The 19,358-nt window shown below is 37.3% G+C and overlaps 2 protein-coding genes across 8 annotated transcripts; both read left to right on the top strand.

The window, feature by feature from the left end:
- Nucleotides 1-124: 124 nt before the first annotated feature.
- Nucleotides 125-4,318, top strand: nito (RNA-binding protein spenito). 6 transcript variants are annotated; one of them, XR_016370786.1, is made up of 2 exons: nucleotides 125-3,081; nucleotides 3,539-4,318. XR_016370786.1 is itself a non-coding variant. In XM_089846695.1 (2 exons), the coding sequence occupies exon 2, from the start codon at nucleotides 518-520 to the stop codon at nucleotides 2,909-2,911; it is 2,394 nt and encodes a 797-aa protein (XP_089702821.1). In that variant the 5' UTR covers nucleotides 125-415; nucleotides 505-517; the 3' UTR covers nucleotides 2,912-4,318. The 6 variants fall into 6 exon arrangements, 1 of the variants encoding a protein (XP_089702821.1); XR_016370782.1 differs by having other exon boundaries at nucleotides 3,203-4,318; XR_016370783.1 differs by having other exon boundaries at nucleotides 125-3,118; nucleotides 3,476-4,318.
- Nucleotides 4,319-5,395: 1,077 nt separating this feature from the next.
- On the top strand, nucleotides 5,396-11,332 carry LOC149653787 (uncharacterized). Of its 2 annotated transcripts, none has more exons than XM_089846693.1 (2): nucleotides 5,396-5,742; nucleotides 9,413-11,332. In XM_089846693.1, exon 2 carries the CDS (start codon nucleotides 9,508-9,510, stop codon nucleotides 10,894-10,896), a length of 1,389 nt encoding a protein of 462 aa, XP_089702819.1. In that variant the 5' UTR covers nucleotides 5,396-5,742; nucleotides 9,413-9,507; the 3' UTR covers nucleotides 10,897-11,332. The 2 variants fall into 2 exon arrangements, with proteins under 2 accessions (XP_089702819.1, XP_089702820.1); XM_089846694.1 differs by having other exon boundaries at nucleotides 9,395-11,332.
- Nucleotides 11,333-19,358: the final 8,026 nt, after the last annotated feature.

The following is a 19,358-nucleotide window of genomic DNA, read 5'->3' as shown; positions in this document are numbered from 1 at the left end:
TTTTGGTCGTAAACATAAGACACCTCATTTCCATAAGCCATGCCGGCGAGTCACGTGATTTACTCGAAAAGTAGTTCGTACTTTAAATTATATTTACCGCTAAGTTTAATTGTAAATTGGGTGGAATTATATTTAGTGTTAATTTTCAATTAAATTTTAGGGAAAATATTGTTAAGTTTGGTTTATAATCGCCGTTAATTTTAGAGTTAGGCTTAGCGGATGTTTACAAGTACCTCGCGTACGGTCGTCTGTGGACTGGGAACAATGGTGGTACGCGTTTGACGACGAGTATCGACCTTCCTCGAGTGTTTATTGTTTAATATAAAGTATTAAGTTTATAAACTGTTATAAGAATCCGGAATCGATAAATAATCGCGGATTTTTATCGATAGTCGAATATCTTCAGTATTTAAAGGTATGAATCTTGATTTTATTGACGAGGAAACTTTGGTTATCGAAAAAGTAGCGCTAAGCCTTGGCCTCGCGCTAAAAACTAATATACAGTACTACGACGAAAATGTCACGTTACGACGAGGATCGAAGAGACCGGCGTGGATCCAACAAATCACCCAGTGAACGAAGAGGTAGGCCTAGAGAATCGTCGATGGAACGAGGTATGCCCCCGGGTCGACCTCCGTTAGGTCGAGATATGTACGACGATTATCCTCCTCCGCGTGTGGTGAAAAGTGAACGCCCGGGTAACTTTGCCCCCTACAAGATACTTTGCGTTACCAATCTAAATCATAAAGTGTCCGATCCAATGTTACAAGACGCGTTATTGAGAGAGTTTGATCGTTACGGTGACGTTAGTGTCAAAATTTGCCACGAAGGTAACGAAGTTGTCGGTTACCTTTATTTCAGAGCGTACGAAGAAGCCAGAGAAGCCAGGCACTCTAAGTCGCGTTTAGTGATGTTTGATAAGGTTGTACAAATAGAAGCGGTTTACGACAGGCCTACAAATCGCAGAAACCGTAGTGTTAGCCCTGATTACGGTCCTCGCCCTCCTAGACCAGTTTCGCCCGCTCATTCTACAGCTAGTATGAGTAGTTTAGGACGTAGATCGGCAGGAAGACACGATAGTTTAGAAAGGGGGGTCGCTTTACCATTCCCGCCACATCATCGTGGGGATCCTCAACTAAGACGCGACTTGAGGGAATTCCATCAACCCATGCACCGTAGAGAAGAAGCTAAGAAAGAAAAATTCCCAAACTACTTGCACCACGTCCCACCCGAAGAGGACGATAAAGCTACGCGAACTTTATTCATTGGCAACTTGGAAGTGACCATTTCCGAAGCGGAATTGAGAAGGATATTTGAACGTTACGGTGTTGTTGAAGACATAGACGTTAAAAGACCAGCCCCTGGTCAAGGCAACGCGTACGCTTTTATAAAATTCTTAAACCTTGATATGGCGCATCGTGCTAAAGTCGAAATGTCTGGACAATACATTGGAAAGTTCCAGTGCAAAATTGGTTATGGCAAAGCTACTCCGACAACTCGCATCTGGGTTGGAGGTTTGGGACCTTGGACATCGTTATCCCATTTGGAACGCGAATTTGATCGATTCGGTGCCATACGCAAGATAGACTTCGTTAAAGGAGACAACCACGCTTACATTCAGTACGACAGCATTGACGCCGCCCAAGCGGCTTGCCAAGAAATGAGAGGATTTCCATTAGGAGGTCCGGACAAACGTTTAAGAGTCGATTTCGCCGATCCAGGACCCTACAGTTACTACCAATCACCAGCCAGAGCCGGATTTCGCGAAGAAGGCGCCTCCGAAACTTTCCAGCCACCTAGAAGACCGCGCGAGTTACCACCGGCGGAAGACCCTCATTTTTATCCTGGTGCTGAAAATCATTGGCCAAGAGGATCATATCCACCTCAGTTCGACCCTCATTACGATCGCCCTCCAAGACACGGCCGAGAACAATGGCAACCGCCGGAACACGACGAACGTCGGGGTGGGAATGGGGATTACAGATGGAGTCGGGAAAGACCACCTTGGGGTTGGGAAGAACATCACGGAAGAGAAGGCGTTGAAATAAGGAAACGTCCAAGAACACCGGAAGCTGAGATCCATATTGAACGTCTGGGTGCCGCGGCCGACGGAGAGTACCCCAGCAAAAGACCGCGTCGTTCCCATAGTCCCGACACAACTGGCGAAAGGGAACGCGCAGCTAAAGATTCCCCGCATCGCATAAGGAACAATAACAACCGTCACATTAAACAGGAAAGACATTCGCCCGAATTGTCTTCACAATTAGGAGAGAAAGTTGGTGGTAAAGATCGTGAAGATTCTTCCGCGTCACGTAGCAAGAAAGAGGCCAAAGACGGTAAAGGCGTCGTATTAGTGGCCGAAAGTGTTACGAACATAGACGACTTGGCGAAATGTTGCCCGTCCATTTGGAACGGTGGTTTGGTCCTGAAAAATAGCTGTTTTCCATCACGTATGCACGTTTGCGTCGGAGACATCGCCCTCGTTGATTCCCTGATGAAGAACCGTGGCGCCGAATCAACCACCTTGAAAATAACACAACGTTTAAGACTCGATCAACCCAAGTTGGAAGACGTTTCACGCAAAATCAGTAGCGCCGGTACTCAAGGACACTGTATCTTGTTGGCCATGCCAGGACCGATTCCACCCAATGAGGACGCGAACGCCACTATTCAACAGAGACCATTGCGTAATTTGGTGTCCTATTTGAAGCAAAAGGACGCGGCCGGCGTCATATCCTTACAAGCCATCTTGCCAGAAGGAAAGAACGAAGGAGTTAGCGCCGGAGTATTGTACGCTTTTCCCCCTTGCGAATTTTCAGTGGAATTGTTGCGTAAAGTTGCCCCCCAATTATCCAGCGATCTAGTTAAGGATAATCATTTAGTCGTAGTAGTTGTTAAAGGGTCTACTTAAACCGCCACCGAGATTAAAATGGTTATTTTCAAACAAATAATTCAACCGCTTCGTTAAAATTAATGAATTTAATTTTTTTTATTTCGATCTACAAATGAATCATTGTCGCGTTACATTAATTTCTATTGTATTTTGCTATTCATTGTGTCTCTTTTGTTTTTGTTGCAAAGGCTTAGCGTAGTACCAACTTAACTTAGTACTACAAAGGTTGAACTTAGTACTAAAAACGCTAAACTTAGTACTACGAGGGTTTAACTTCGTACTACGAAGGCTTAACCTAGTACTACAAAGGCTTAACTTAGTACTACGAATCTTTCGCTTAGTACTACGAATCTTTCGCTTAGTACTACGAATCTTTCGCTTAGTACTACGAATCTTTCGCTTAGTACTACGAATCTTTCGCTTAGTACTACGAATCTTTCGCTTAGTACTACGAATCTTTCGCTTAGTACTACGAATCTTTCGCTTAGTACTACGAATCTTTCGCTTAGTACTACGAATCTTTCGCTTAGTACTACGAATCTTTCGCTTAGTACTACGAAGGTTTCGCTTAGTACTACGAAGGTTTAACTTAGTACTACGAAGGTTTAACTTAGTACTACGAAGGTTTAACTTAGTACTACGAAGGTTTATCTTAGTACTACGAAGGTTTATCTTAGTACTACGAAGCTTTAACCTAGTACTACAAAGGCTTAACCTAGTACTACAAAGGCTTAACTTAGTACTACAAAGGCTTAACTTAGTACTACAAAGGCTTAACTTAGTACTACAAAGGCTTAACCTAGTATTACAAAGGCTTAACTTAGTACTACAAAGGCTTATCTTTCTCTTTGAGGATTACGTAGTAGTAATATTCTAAAGCTAATAAGAATAACATTGTTTTTTAAAATGTTACAAGTTACGTTACGTAGGCCCAAATGATTAAACATTTATGGTAAATTAAGCTAGTTAGCAGTTTGCATTTTTATAATTACTTTGACCTTAAAAAGCTTTGTTTTAATTTGAAAATTAGTGAAATGCAATTAGGATCAATTACTCTCTCAATAAATGATAACGAAGTGATCATGTGAACATCATTTGATGCGCGGTCCTGAAACTCTTTACACAATAGACTCACAATATGTTTCTTCTTCTTTTTTTTTTTTTGAAAAATATTACCATAGAAAAAAGGGTGGTGTTAGTGTTACCGTGAAATAATTGCTAGAAAAAAAATAATTCAATTCAAAAAAATCAATCAATCAATCTTTGTTCGTGAAATTAAAACATGCGGAAATTAATGTTCAAAAAAAAAAAAAAAATATGAAAGAAACCAAACCAAACCAAAGTGTGCTCTCCATTTAATTCTATTATCATGCCATACATTGTAACATCGTGTTTAAAAAAAAAAAAAATCAACTAGTAAAGAAAGTTTGTGTTTTATTTCCAACATGGGAAACCAAAAAAAAAAGAGTGTGTTCTTGTGTGTGACGTCATTTTTCTCAAAATGATTTCTTCTCTCTTCCGGAAAGTTCCGTGCGTGTGATCATAAGAACGCCGTGATCTCAAGTTTTAAAAGGGTGCTATTGAAAGAAATATCAATTAAATTTAATTATACAGTTTTAGCGGCTCCGATATTGTGATACGTGATTTGTGATTTTTTTAATTTATTTCTTTATTTAACTACGTTTTTAAATTAATTTAAGTGACAAGTTTTTAAGTGCATGAGGAAGCAATTAAGGAAAGTGGTTTGTTAAGTTCCTAACGTATTTAGTTCTATTACGTCACGAAAACATGATCAAAATGTTTTCGGTACAAATTTGTTAACGGAAAGTCGAAATTTCGAGTGGTGAAGTGATTACTAGAGAGTTCAGTTTTCAATCTTTGTGAATGTTCATTCTTTTCAGCGTGATCAGCAGCGTGTTTTTTTCGTTGTGGTTCAACTTGTGTTTTCGCTTACTTATGTTCAAGATTGTTTTGTAAAACACGTACGGTGAGTGCATAGTTTGTTTTTGAAGTGATGACGACGCATCGACAATTAGTGTTTTCACGTCAGTGGATGTTTTGAGAAGAAAACACTTGAAATATCAGTATTTTTATATTTATAAGACAAATTTTAGTGAGACGTTTTATATTATAGTACTTTTACATTTTCAGAAAATTTTTATACATAAAAATTGTTACGAGTGCCAAATTTTTCAACAAAAAGAAAAAAAAAATTATAAAGTTTTTACACACACAAAGTTTTTAATTTGCGCTTAGTTTAATTATAATTAAAATTAATGTAGAAAATAGGCCTAGATAATAATTTTCAGTTAAATATTGCCCCCTTCTTTTAGAATTTCACATTAGTTTTTACTGCCTTCTATATTTATTTCATTTAACGTATAAATATGGAAAGCCTATACCGCCATTTTATTTAGTTGCCGATTTCGTAGTAATTTTCCTTTGTGTCCTCGCGGAGCGCTCCCATGGAGGAATAAAACTAGGAGATCCTATTCTTCAAAAACAGTCTTTAACGAAGCTGGAAACTACTACTACCATTTTTATTGCTCCTTGGGAGTGCTCCGCGAGGACCCAAAGGAAAACGCTATTAGGTCAAAGTGCGATCACGTGGTAAGTTTCCACCAATCACGATGCGTAAAGAACTAGAGTGAGATATATAAAGAACAAATAAGTTCACCACCTGACCTTTCTGGAGCCAGCTTCTGCAGTCGCTTGTCAGTCGTGAAATTGCAATTACGGACTGCATGTTTGATCAGGTTAATTATTAATTAAGTCGTGAAATTAGGGTAAAAAAATCGGTAAATTTTACGCGAGATTGTGGATTCGACGTTGGATTGCCTGGAATACAAGTAAGTCTAATATTTACGGGTATTTTTTTGCGCCTAATTAGTAACTGGGGTCAACTCAAAGTCGAGTACTATTCTGTATCATCGATGTCTTAAGCCTTGGCTATACTCCCGCGCAAAAGTTGCATGATTTTAGTTTTTACTCAATTTTAAGGTTAATTATGAACCATACTCGATGACCTTTGACCCAAAATGCATAATTCTCCTCTAGATAAGTCTTGTGTTAGAATTCTCAGAGGTTATTTAGTTGAAATTAACGTTTAAACCAACTGATTTAAATTGAAAATACTTAAACTAAGGGCCATTTTTGCCCAAAAGCACGTCTTGTACGTTAAGATGCGACCTTTGAACCCTAGTATTTAATACTGTTACACCATTCCCCCCCCCTTATTAATAACAATGTAACTCTCTTGATACTGCAACTACTCTTTGAAAGTCGGGTTTTAAAGGCGTTGAAACATTTTTAAACTGGTCTTAACTCTTAAGAGGGAAGTCGCCACTCTCCAATTTCGTATATCATCATTTGAATTGAAATATTACGAAACGACCTACAAAATTTAACCCCCCCCCCCTTATAGACTAAGGGTGCTCGGCACAGCCAAAAATGTCACGATCTAACACTAGAGAATTCATGAAGCCGTGAAACTATAATAGGAGTGACCTAACACTCCATAATAGTTCATGGTAGTTTTCGCAAGCAGCCCAGACACTTTGGTTATATTGACGTCGAAAGAACAATACTGGAACCTAAAACCCCTTTTCCATCAGAAATAAATTAAACCAAAGATAATACCAATGGTTATAAGCATGAATACATAAAGCATAATAGAATGTTATACAATAGAATTCTCGAGCAACTTCTATCGCCTCCATTTTGTTTACCACAAGGGACAATGCTGTTTTCGAGTTAAGATTGCATCCAGAGTATTTTACGGATGACCCCTTAAATTTAATAAAGTTACTGATTAAGACAATGATTTCTAATTTAATTTAATTAAGGGGTCATCCCTAAAACACTGAATCAAATCCTAACTCGAAACAGTGTCTTTTGTGGTAAACAAAATGGAGATAGAAGTATAGAAGTTACTAACATTTTCGACTCAAAATCGATTTCCCAAAGAATTTAACACCCCCCTTAATTTTTGCCACCACACTTATCAGAAACACCCTGTATATTCTTAATTAATTAAATAATTAATGAGGCCTTTGATTACTTCGTGGGTGATGAGGTTTCATTTACTTCCGGGTGTACTATTACTATGGGAAAGTGAGAGTAAAGAATCTTATGGGGGGAACTATACGCAAGAGGAGTGTATGTATATATGTATGTAGTTAGTAAGAGAAGAGGGGTCGAGCTAGCTGCCTTAATAGAGTATCTAGCTGCTAGGGCTGAAGCTTTCTCCATTGCGCTTGGTTTGACATCTGTTTTGGAAGGGACTAGAGCTCTCGGTTAGGAGAAGGGAGGAAGGCAAAACCGGAGAGGTGATTATAACAAAAGATGATGTCGTAATGGTCTAAAGTGTGTGTAGGTGACAAGACTCTAATTTCCGATTCGCCGCTTTCCTTTCCCTAAAGCTGATCTCTCAGCTTTGCCCCCCCCTCCTTTTCCCCTTACCACCGCCCACCCAATGATAAACTCGCTCCCCCTCTCTGCAGAAGCAGCAGCTTAGTGTTCACTGTCGTAAGGGGGGCTAAAGGCGCCAATTGCTTGGCGCGCCACCATTCAAGTTGTTCCTGGATAATAAGGGAACGTATACGGTGTACCAACTGCCAATGTTCTTGGTTCAGCGCAAAAATGTTTTAACAGCGTTTTTAGGGTATTTTTATCCCATGATTTTTGTGCAGTTATTGAGGTATATGTACGTAATTAATATTTAGGCCTTAATTACACCAAGTTTTTTTAAATACGCGGTGGTAATTAGTACCATTAGGTAGAGGACAATTTAGTCTATAACATCTTCCTAAATGTCTTGCATTTTATCTTTTAAATTGAGGGAGTTCTGACCCACTGTGTCGTGCGGAAGTCTGAAAATGGGATTGTTTTAAAAACCTTAATTACTCCAGTTCTAATTATTGTAGGGCCAAGTAATTAGCACCATTTTATAGAGGAATATTGTATCTATAACATCCTGAAAGAGTTTAGTCTCATCACTTAAATTACGCGAGTTTTGACGTTCCAAAGTTGCTCTTCATTCTGACTTCCCTGTGTCGTTCGGAGGTCTGAAAATTGAATTGTTTAAAAACCTTAATTACTGGAGCTCTTATTAATTTATGGCCCATTATTTAGCACCATTTGATAGAATAATACTTCATCTATAATACCCTAAAAGAGTTACATCTTATCACTTAAATTACCCGAGTTCTAACGTTCCAAAGTTGGTCTTCATTCTTACCTCCCTGTGTCGTGCTGAGGTCTGAAAATTGAATTGTTTTAAAACCTTAATTACTCAAGCTCTAATTAATTTATGGCCCATTAATTAGCACCATTTTATAGAATAATACTTTATCTATAATACCCTAAAAGGGTTTCATCTTATCACTTAAATTACCCGAGTTCTAACGTTCCAAAGTTGGTATTTATATTTTGCTGGGAGTTACAGTCAATAAGGGCCATGATGCTTCTATGGCGTATCCATCATTGTAGTACATGCGACATTTTAGCTATTAAATAATGCGTTAGGGGCCGTAAGGGGGGAAGGTATATAGTACAAAAGAGCGATGCTCTTGAAGATCCACCACGACTTCCGCTCGTTATCTTAGCGGGTTTTGCGCCTCGGGATCAACAGCGCCTAACGCTAGCGTTCTCTCCCTAGTGTCGTTTTAAGCAAGCAATTATCCCCAACACTTCAAGCTCCCTGGCATGAGTGCTTCAACCATCTTTATCAAGCCCTGGCAGAAATTCATTATTTTTTTGAACCTCCCCCCCCCTTAAAGTTTTGACCCCCCCCTCTTGTGTCGGGAAAATACAAAAGATATAATAATTATATATGCAATTTAATTTAATTAAATTTAAGTAATAAGATGTTTTGTAGAGGATAGCCGGAAACCACCTTAAGATATCAAAGGTTCGTTGTTTCTTACTTCATTTAAGGAAATCATTATTGACATTTTGTACGAGCCTTATCCGTATTGGAATCTTAATCGTTTTGATTAGATTGTTAAATTTAATGCACTTTATTTTTCTAAACATGTTTTCATCGAATTTTGTTCTCAAGTATTTTTTTTTTAAAAAAACTGCTTAGTTTTAAATCAAGTAATTTAGAATTGGATGCAGTTGTAGTTAAATACTTCTGTAAAGATCGTTTAGTGATTAATTACACTGAGCTCAGTATCTTACTCTTATGTTTGGGGTTTTTACCAATTTTATGTTTCCTCTTTTTTATCACGATAAAGTTCATACTTCCACTTCCGAATTGAAATTGTAGTCGTTGCGTCCTTTCGTTTAAGTTTTGCCGTTTGTATCAAAATTGAGTCAATAGGGTAAAATGAAAGAATTCATGTTTTATTTTGCTATGGGTACATTAATTCATGTCTTATGATGCTATGGCTGCAGGAATTCATGTTTCTTTTGGGGGGGGGGGGGTTTCGCTATGGCTGCATTAAGTCATGGTTTTCTTTTTCGTTTCGGATGTAAACAATTAATAATAGCCATTAGTTCTTATATGGTTTTTAGGTAAGTCGCATTTGAAAAAAACTCGCTTTTGAGAATCCTCAAGCGTCGACGTATCCAGCATTTTCCCATACGAAAGTCTTACTGAATAATTCAAAATGGAGATTGTCAAACTGCCTATGATTTCTTTGCAACGTCAAGCATTAACTAATTTCGCCTCGTCAGTTTGGGTTAAGGCGAATAAACAATCCTTACTGGATAACTTTAAGTTAAACCGCGACTCTGCGAATAACCTTAAGTTCGAGTGCGACCGTCTGGAGACCGTGCGATTGACTGACCAAGCAATTGTCGAGCTAAAGCGCTCAAACATACCAACACTATTTAAAGAAACGACCATGATGATATTGACTGATGTAGGACCTGAAATAATGAATTGGCTTAGCGAAATTAAAGACCACATCAATGACACCACCTTGGAAAAGCAACTTTCCAATTTGAGTTGGACGGTTGAAGGCCCATTGAATCGACCCAAGATGGCCAGGTTACTGCTAGAGAATCAAAGTGACCTCGATTTGTCATTCAGTTTTAGAATGGCATGCGAATATTGTTTGGAGGATGAAGTTAGGGAACTGTGGCCACGAATCAGAGAAGAACGGGAGTTAAAGGATTTCGATGATGATTTGATGGTACAATACTGGATTTATAAACTAGACGAACACTTGCTGAACATACCAAATTACGATCTAGACAAAATGTTAGATCTTACTAGAAGTTCTATTGATGTAAAATGGTTCCTTAGGGTTGTTTATAGTGGTTATGCTATTGGCACAGTGAAATTTCTATTTAATAGTTTAAGTGTTGAAAAAAAAACGGAGGCCTTGAATAGTTTCAAATCATCGTCTCCAAACTCTTATTACGACTGCGACGAATCGGTGTTTGGTTATGTGTTAAGTCAATTCAATGTTACGGAAATGTGCGATGTCATATCTAGGTACGAATTTAAAACGTTAATGACAGAGTTCGATTACTTTGCATGGCCAAACACCGAGTTTCTAAAAGCATTTGACCAGTACATAGGCAAGATGGAAGGCACAAAAAATACTAATGGCAATGAATTGTTAAAGCTAGCTGATGGATCCTTCGAGTATTTCAGACGTTACAACCGAGAGATTTCGTTCAGATATTATTGGAGCAGATTCTCCAATTTTTCAACGTTGGAAGATTTGCCATCGTTGTTGGATACGGTCTTTTATCAACTGTGTCGTGACGAAGACGATGTATCCATTAAAATGGTAATCGACAGCCTTGGACCCAAGGTTTACCCCGAGGATATATGTTGTCGTTGTGATATTGTCTGCAGGTTGGCTGAACTCGATTTGAATCTTCTGAAATATTACCTCGCTCGTGCCGTTAACACGAAGACTGAAGCCGAAACCCTAATTCAGGAATTATCAGAGTATCATCCTGACTTGGTTCGTTTTAAGGATATAGTTGCTGATATTTTGATTGAGCTTTTTCCGCATTGGAATCTCAATCGCATTAATTAGATTGTTAAACTTTTACAATCAGTGTAAAATTACTTCAAATTTGATGTTTTGCAAAGTATTTTCCCAAATTAATGCACTTGGTTATGGTTTTCTTAACACGTTTTCATCGAATTTTGCTCTCGAGAATTTTTTTTTTTAAAAACTGCTCAGTTTTAAATAAGTAATTTTAATTAGAATCGCATGCAGTTGTTGTTAAATGCTTATATAAAGACTTTTTAAGGATGAATTACACTGTTTTAGATTAAACTTATTTTCAAATATTTACCAATTTAATGTATACTTTTTGTTCACGATAAACTAGTTTTCATCTAATTTCATATGCAAGATTTTTATATACTTAAAGTACTTCCGAATAGCAATCGCAGTTGTTACATTCATTCAATAATTTTTCTGTATTCTTTAAAGACGAAAAAATAAAAGATTGCAATCTTCGAAAGATGATGCGTTCTGTATTTTAAACTAAGTAGTCGTAACTTGAGTTTTGGCGTAAATATCGAAATGAATTAAGTCAAAACAAGGGTAAATGGAAGAATTCGTGTTTTATTTTGCTATGGCTACATGAATTCGTGTTTTATGTTGCTATGGCTACATGAATTCGTGTTTTATGTTGCTATGGCTACATGAATTCGTGTTTTATTTTGCTATGGCTACATGAATTCGTGTTTTATTTTGCTATGGCTACATGAATTCGTGTTTTATGTTGCTATGGCTACATGAATTCGTGTTTTATGTTGCTATGGCTACATGAATTCGTGTTTTATGTTGCTATGGCTACATGAATTCGTGTTTTATGTTGCTATGGCTACATGAATTCGTGTTTTATGTTGCTATGGCTACATGAATTCGTGTTTTATTTTGCTATGGCTACATGAATTCGTGTTTTATGTTGCTATGGCTGCAGGAATTCATGGTTTTTTTTTTCTTCGTTTTATTTTCGCCAAGACTGCCTTAATTTATGTTTTATTTTGTTATGTGTGCATTAATTCATGGGTTTTTTCTCTTTTGTTTCGCATGTAAACAATTAGTAATTGCCTATAGTTCTTATATGGTTTTTAGGTAAGGCACATTTTAAAAACAGCGAGAAGCCCCAACCTATTAATTGCGGATTCTGAATAGCCAAGTATTTCTTAAAAAAAAAATTTAAAAAAATCCGTATTTATTTGCAGTGTATAGATGGAAAAACATTTCTACAGGGGCTCATAGAGATAACATGGGCTGAGTTTCCCCTAAATGTTGGCTTTGCCCTAAACTTTTTTAACTTGAAAATAAAGAAATATATAGAAAATGAATTGGGGATTTTTAAAAATTATCTCTTAGGTTTATTAATATAATCATCTTTAATCTAAGAAATTAAATTTAGGGGGTGGGGGGGGGGGTTATAATTAATTCAGTATTTTAGTTTCCCTTAACTTCAAAATTAGTGTTTTAATGTTTTTTTTTTCTCCATAGAAACATATATATATTTTTTTTTTTTTCGTAAAGTAATATTTAAGTACGGTAGCAACCCACTGCCTTTTAACAGTGTCCATTCGTTAAGCCTAATCTTAATAGAGTCTACCTTAGTTGACACTATTCTCCCGCCATTTCTCCAGGAGAAAGCGAGATCCACGCGCGCGGAAAGGATGAAGGAGGGAAATGCTTTATTTGCACGTGCTCTTCGCTTTCCCGCCTTTTCCTATAGAATTGAAAAGGATAACGTTTCGTTTTTGCCGCGAGAATTTTCCGGTTATCACCTTAAAGAGAATGTGAAATATAGTAAGGGCAGAGAGCAAAGCGGTCCTATAAGTTCCTCATTTCAGATTTTTCTACGCATAGTTTAAGCCAAAATAGTATTAAATATGATCATGCATTTTTAGTCCCTTATTTTCCTATAAAAACACGTGATTTTTTTTCTCCTATAAAATCCTATAATTCTGGAGAGAAAAAATGTTTTACAATTTTTCCTGCAATTTTGAGTTCATCTTCACTATCACTTTAAAGTTGGAGGACGGGTTGGACTGGGATCTGGAGGGGGTGAAAGGGGAGGGGGGATGAAAAAGCGCGGGAAATAGGTTGGCGCGAGAGACTCTTAGTTTGCCTATTTAAATATTCCATTATACTGAGCAAACTTTGAATTTTCTCCAAAACCACGAGATAAATTATTCGTTGCCGTTTTCCAAAAGACGGCAGCTAGCTTGGAAACTCCCCCAAGGACGTATCTAGCTTGAATTCGTCTTTCTGTTACAGAGCGGGCCGCGCGCGCCAATGGCTACACCAACCAACGTTGGATACTCGAATAAAAGCGCGGGAAAAGGGAGGGAGGTTTGGGATACGCGCTCGCTTCTTCCTTTTCCTTCTTGGTGGATCTAACAAATTGAGATGCTCCCATTGCGGAGCAAAACGCCGTATCTCCAAATTTATCAATACACTTTATTCCCTATGCACGTACCAAGGCTTATTTATACGATTTCCCTTTCAAAATGATTCCATAAGTTAATAAGATATGTTACATGATAAGTACGACTCTACCCATACAGTTCGTAATGCTACCTCCTAGAGACTTACAGCTCGAGATAACTAATTCGAGGGAGAACGACGGAAGCGAGAATTGAAGTCCTACACTCGGTCGGTTAATTAATTTTGCAGGACCATTCCATCTAGCTCCTATTTAGTCTGCATTACTAATTAGGCCTTTGACAGCAGCGCCTTATGCACCAGGCGTACGTCGCTTTACCCTGAATCTATGACCTACCTCATTCACTTTACTTTCAAATTACAAGCTCCAGTTTCTAAGTTACCAGAGATTAACAAACTTATGGTGAACGTATTTTTACCTCTCCGAGTGACGTATGTCACGGAGAGGTTCTAATTTCGACGTGTGTGTGTGTGTGGCTGTTGTTATTGACTTACACCCCACGTGACCGCGTTCGCAGTTTCCAAATCGGAGCAAACGTGTTCGCCATTTCCGAACTGCTTTCAAAAGTCACGGAAATGGCTCCTCTACTTGAGTTCTCACACCACCATCTTCTGATCTTTGTCCATCCCACACGGACACTAGTCTGTACATACTGGCTTCTAATCACCACCATCTTCTGGTCTTCGTCCATTCCACTTGGACACCAGTCTGTACATACTGGCTTCTAATCACCACCATCTTCTGGTCTTCGTCCATTCCACTTGGACACCAGTCTGTACATACTGGCTTCTAATCCCCACCATCTTCTGGTCTTCGTCTATTCCAGTTGGACACCAGTCTGTACATACTGGCTTCTAATCACCACCATCTTCTGGTCTTCGTCCATTCCACTTGGACACCAGTCTGTACATACTGGCTTCTAATCACCACCATCTTCTGGTCTTCGTCCATTCCACTTGGACACCAGTCTGTACACCTGGCTTCTAATCAACACCATCTTCTTCTCTTCGTCCATTCCACTTGGACACCAGTCTGTACACCTGGCTTCTAATCACCACCATCTTCTGGTCTTCGTCCATTCCACTTGGACACCAGTCTGTACACCTGGCTTCTACTCCATCGTCATCGTTGGGTTTAAGACATTCGCGGCGATCAGCTAGGGTTACGAGAAACGTCTAGCCTCCCTAGGGTGGGATCACCACCAAAGGTTTTCGCAATTGCGGTTGTTCTTGCTTTTAGCTGTAGATCGACACCCTTATATACTACCTATTTGAGTAAGGCAAAGCAACCGGAGTATGCTTCATTTCAAACGCCAATATTAGTCAAGTCTCTCAAGAATGTCTAATTGTTCTTTATCAACGCGATGTAACGCTCAATAAGGCGAACAACTAACGAAGAAAATATTTAATATTAATTATATTTATTTTAATATTTAAGATAATCTAGTTTCTCAACTCAAAATTAAAACGGAAAGAGTTAAAAATTAGCCTATGTTTTAGTCTGTGTGTGTCCGTCCGTTAGTGCACCGCGTTAGCAGTTCGCTTTGTTTTGTGGAAAAAAATCCTACAAAACCTTAATATTTGGTTTTCTCATAATGTATAATTAATATATGGAAATATTTTTCGTAATTTCGATGCCTTTAGTGGTTTTGTAGCTATAAAGCTCTGTTTCATTTTGATATGCCAAGAATATTTTTTATTATTATTATTTGAAATCGATGTTTATATATTACTTAAGCTATACTACATCTGTTTATAGCATAATTTTTTCTAAAGTGATTTCAAGACGAACGCATCTATATTGGTCAAATGAACTTTTATTTGTCAATAGGCCTATCGAACCAAAAAGTAAACGCTTGGGTTTGGTTTTCGTTTCTGTAATACAGAGACATTAACGGTTCAGAGTGAGCCGAAAGTTAAATACACTTTTAAATAATTAGGCTTAGACTTTATAATCATGGTGGAAATCTGGGCCGCGTTCAGAAGAGCTCAGCGCTGTTAGCAGTGTCCTACAGAACGGGATTTTGTTATTGAATTTTGACGTCACGGTGCTCAGCGCTGAGCCAGCACGGTCTTCAAGGAAAATAGTCGGGTTTTTGGATAACGTGACGTAAAACGCGTAGTTCTCAGCTTGGCGAAAAAAGCATGGAGGAATTAATACAAATAGCTCTTGCTGATTATGATGGGACTAGAGCTATTTAATTAGCGTGAAACAAGTTGATCACGCGAGAAGTTTAAGAGACATGTTAGTTTCTAATTTTAATTATAAAAGTTGTTGTTATCTATCTCTTAAAATATGTTATCATACAATTTTTGTTAAGCCTTGGTACCTTGCACGCTTTATTGCGCTAGCGTCATTTTTAAAACACCGATGACCGGAGAAAAGCTATGACGACAGAGCTCACAGGTAAACGTTTTCCAAATCCGCTGTCTTTTTTGGTGAGCTCTGCTGAACGCAGCCCAGATCAGAGAAAGGTCTGATCGCAATCGGATTATAGCTTCGTGTTTTCATGCTTTTTATGGTGCCCATTTACCTTCAGTGTGTGTGGCCACAAATTAGCTTTGGTGTTATGTAACGTTAACAGTCATGTTGACAAACTAAGAAAATCGTTGAGGTGAAACGAGAGGATAGTGTTTACATGGCAACCCTGTTGTGAATATGGCTTTGAACATAGAGGGTATACAGTTGAGGAGTAGAAAATTGGGCCTTTACAAACACGTAAAGGTAATATCACCCCAAAGTTTTATCTCTTCATTTCCCGTTTTTCCCCCATCGGATGATTTTAATGTGTACAAGTATATCCTTATTGGATGTAAAATATCGTCTGATTTACAGTATATTTGCTATGCTTTGTATACTGCTTTAATATTTCATAAATTTTAACTTCACTATTTGCTCATAAAAAAAAGAAACATTTCCATATCTGGGTAAATAAGTTTGTAAGTAGTCCTCTTCTAGACTCGGAGAGGTAATATTTTGGTTTTCCCAACTTGTTTAACGTGAATTGCAGTATTTATTATCATTGAATAGATGTCAATTTGACCTATGACCCAGCTCCTTTAATTTAAATATTACTTATTTTGTTTTGAGGAACGGTCCTCAAACATAATTTTGTTTTAGACAAGTTTCGGCCACCATACCTGATACTCCTTAAGTCTCATCTCTGCAGATATATTTAAATAATAGTTAAACTGCTAATTAAACTATAAATATTTAATTTCCAGCCAAAACATAAGTAAGAGTTACGTCATATTAGCACGCGCGTATTTTTCCATAGTCCTTTGGCGTGGTATCTTCCCTTTTCCTAAATTTCTATTTTGAAGTCTTAGGCTTTGCCGCCGAGGCTTAACACTTTTACAGGTTACAGCATTTGGGGTTTTAGTTTCGGTATAGATTTCCCAAAAGGCGTAGGCTACCCCTATCCTCCCTTTCTCCACTAGATGGCGGGCGGCGGGCGTTGCCTCTTTATTTTTCTATAGCCCTAAGCTTCTCAGTTATACTCTAATGGAACGGGAGCATTTTAATGGCATTTTGATCCTGCAGACCTATTTTAGCATCTTTTCTATGTGACGTGTGTATCCCTTTTCAAGTAGAGACCGGAGCGAGAGGTTTCCATGGGTCTCTTCATAAATATGCTAATCTCAAGGAATCTCTCTCTCTCTCTCTCTCTCTCTCTCTCTCTCTCTCTCTCTCAGTCTGATTCAGTATTCAAATTGAAATTTTCCGCTAGCCTGTATCCTTCTTTATGCTTTTTTGTATCTATATTGCGATTTTCGCTTTTTGGAAGTAAGTTTGTCTAGGCGTAGCTCGTGTTTTGGATCTTATTTCAAGATGAAATAATGTATATTTATCAGAAGTATATAATACTTCTCTTCTTGGAGAGAAGTGTACCACCACCACAAAGCGGGATACCCTGGGAAGAATCAGGTTACATAACTAAAGTGTTAGGAGGATACAGTGTCATCCAATCCTTCTTCTATTATCCCCTTCTGATATATCTGTTTATGGAATTGATAATTTCGACTTCGGTTGGTCTTTTTATTTATTATATTGGATAAAGGCTTATTTTATTAGAGAAGTCAATTATTGAATGCGATAAAGGGTTTTAGAATCACGTTGTACACTTAATTCTCGTGCTAAGAGTCTCATATCGTTTGCTAAAGTATAATTATTTTCTTTTCAACCAAAGATATCTTTCTATACTTCAGTCAAAAACTTGTCTATCTTATTTGTAAGACTCTGTAAGCCAAGGCCTACTGTTTTAACTTTTGGGAAATTCTGGAAATATTTTCAATTTGCAATGTTTATATTTATACATAACGTTTTGATAAGAGAAAACAGAAAGTGTAAATAAATCGTATACCGAGTCTGGGAAAATGTGGAAATACTCGGAAAAAAAATAAGCGCCTTTGGGCAAACCTATCTCGTATTTTCATACATTGCAAATACTCCACGACGAGAGAAAAATAAATGTATTTGTTGACATTACATTTCTTTCTTCCCCCCCCCTTATGTTTTCCCCAGAACCTGCACAAAGTTTTTGAACTAGAAAAACCTCCAATTATTAATCAAAAATCTCATTAAATATACATTATCTAAGTCTTGGCTTATCTTCTAAGGTACATTACGTCTCTCTCTGCATAATTAATTCTTAATTCTAATAATATTATTTCTTATTTCTAATAATATTATTTCTTATTTAATTAAACTACATGGTATGGTTTAATTTGATTTATAATAAAGATTTATTTTTAAGTACTAGAAAATTATTTATTAAAAATTTAAATTACATCAGGGCAAATTTGGGAACTTGGGATTAATATAGCTTTGTAAATCCTTGAAAAACCTGGGAAAATTCATATCATAAGTTGAAAACAGTGCCCTGAGATATCTTAACCGATATGAGATTCAGAATCTTTGGAAAATTCCAATTTTACACCGTAATTTTACATCTCTAACTATACACTCCATTTGCAATATAAATCTCCGTTAATAGATTAGTATATGATCTGAAAATCTTTCCCCCAGAGTGCATCAGTGGAGTTCTGATTCAAAAAAACCTTAATAGAAAAGTAGGCGGTAAACGCTGGTGTACTCTGGAGTATTTTCAGCGCAGTTCTGTTGTAGAATGAAACGTACTATATATACTATAAAATCTCGCGGGAATTTCCACGTTCAACCAGACTGTGTAATGAAGGGAAACTTAGGCGTATGATTACACCCAATGTTAATTTTCATAAGAGAGAAAGTAGTCTTCACGAAGATGATTGCACGTGATTCCAAAAGAGCTCGCGCTCTGGATCTAGAAGTCTCGAGCAAATAAAGGTTGCGCGATTAATACAAGGTCACTTTACAATACTGTGGAGGCTATGATGACCCCTTTTAAGCCTTGGATAATATTCCCAAGTGACTTCTGTCCCACGAGATAGTACGTATCTTTTCTTCTAGAATCATTTTCAACTAGCCAAAGGGACAGCTAAGAAAGTTTATTTTTTTTTATCTGACTTTTTGGGGTATTCTCCAAAGATTCGTATGTTTTTTTAAGTGAGAATTGGCTACTCTGAACAGTAGTTCGGTTTTTTTTCTTTAATTTTTTTATCTTTGTTTATATTCTGGCCAATCAGAGACGTGAAAGCAATGTAGTTCCTTATACAGGGATGTCAAAGGTTAGGGAAAAATTACACACGAAAGACAGGGAATTTTAAAATATTTGGGAGTCAGGAAATGTGTTATCAAAAATCAGTAAATTATAGAATTGGTCGGGAATTTTAATATTGTAATATTAAAAGTCATGTAATTTCATATTGGTTTGGGGTAATTTTCTTCATATAGTAGTGCTGTGACATTAAGTAAAAAATAAGTTCAAATTGGGACTGGTCATTTGTTAGTTAGCGCAATTCATTATTAAACTGACCTTTCTACTACGCTAATTAATAAAAGAGCGCAATTAAAATTGGTCAGAGAAAATTAATTAATGACTTTGGACGGTACCTAATTAAAATTTTGAATTTAAATTATTTTTTTGGATCTAAATTAAATTGAATCCATTTAATTATCCAATATGAAA

This window comes from Phalangium opilio, unplaced genomic scaffold (assembly GCF_054372755.1).
Source record: "Phalangium opilio isolate 3A_F unplaced genomic scaffold, DU_Popi_V2 ptg000081l_1, whole genome shotgun sequence".
NCBI classification, from domain to species: domain Eukaryota; kingdom Metazoa; phylum Arthropoda; class Arachnida; order Opiliones; family Phalangiidae; genus Phalangium; species Phalangium opilio.
Note: the sequence above shows the minus strand (reverse complement) of the source record. Positions and strands in the feature narration are given on the sequence as shown.

Excerpts from the sequence above, each read along its gene's own strand:
- nito (XM_089846695.1), top strand. The coding sequence starts at position 518 with ATGTCACGTTACGACGAGGATCGAAGAGACCGGCGTGGATCCAACAAA.
- LOC149653787 (XM_089846693.1), top strand. The coding sequence starts at position 9,508 with ATGGAGATTGTCAAACTGCCTATGATTTCTTTGCAACGTCAAGCATTA.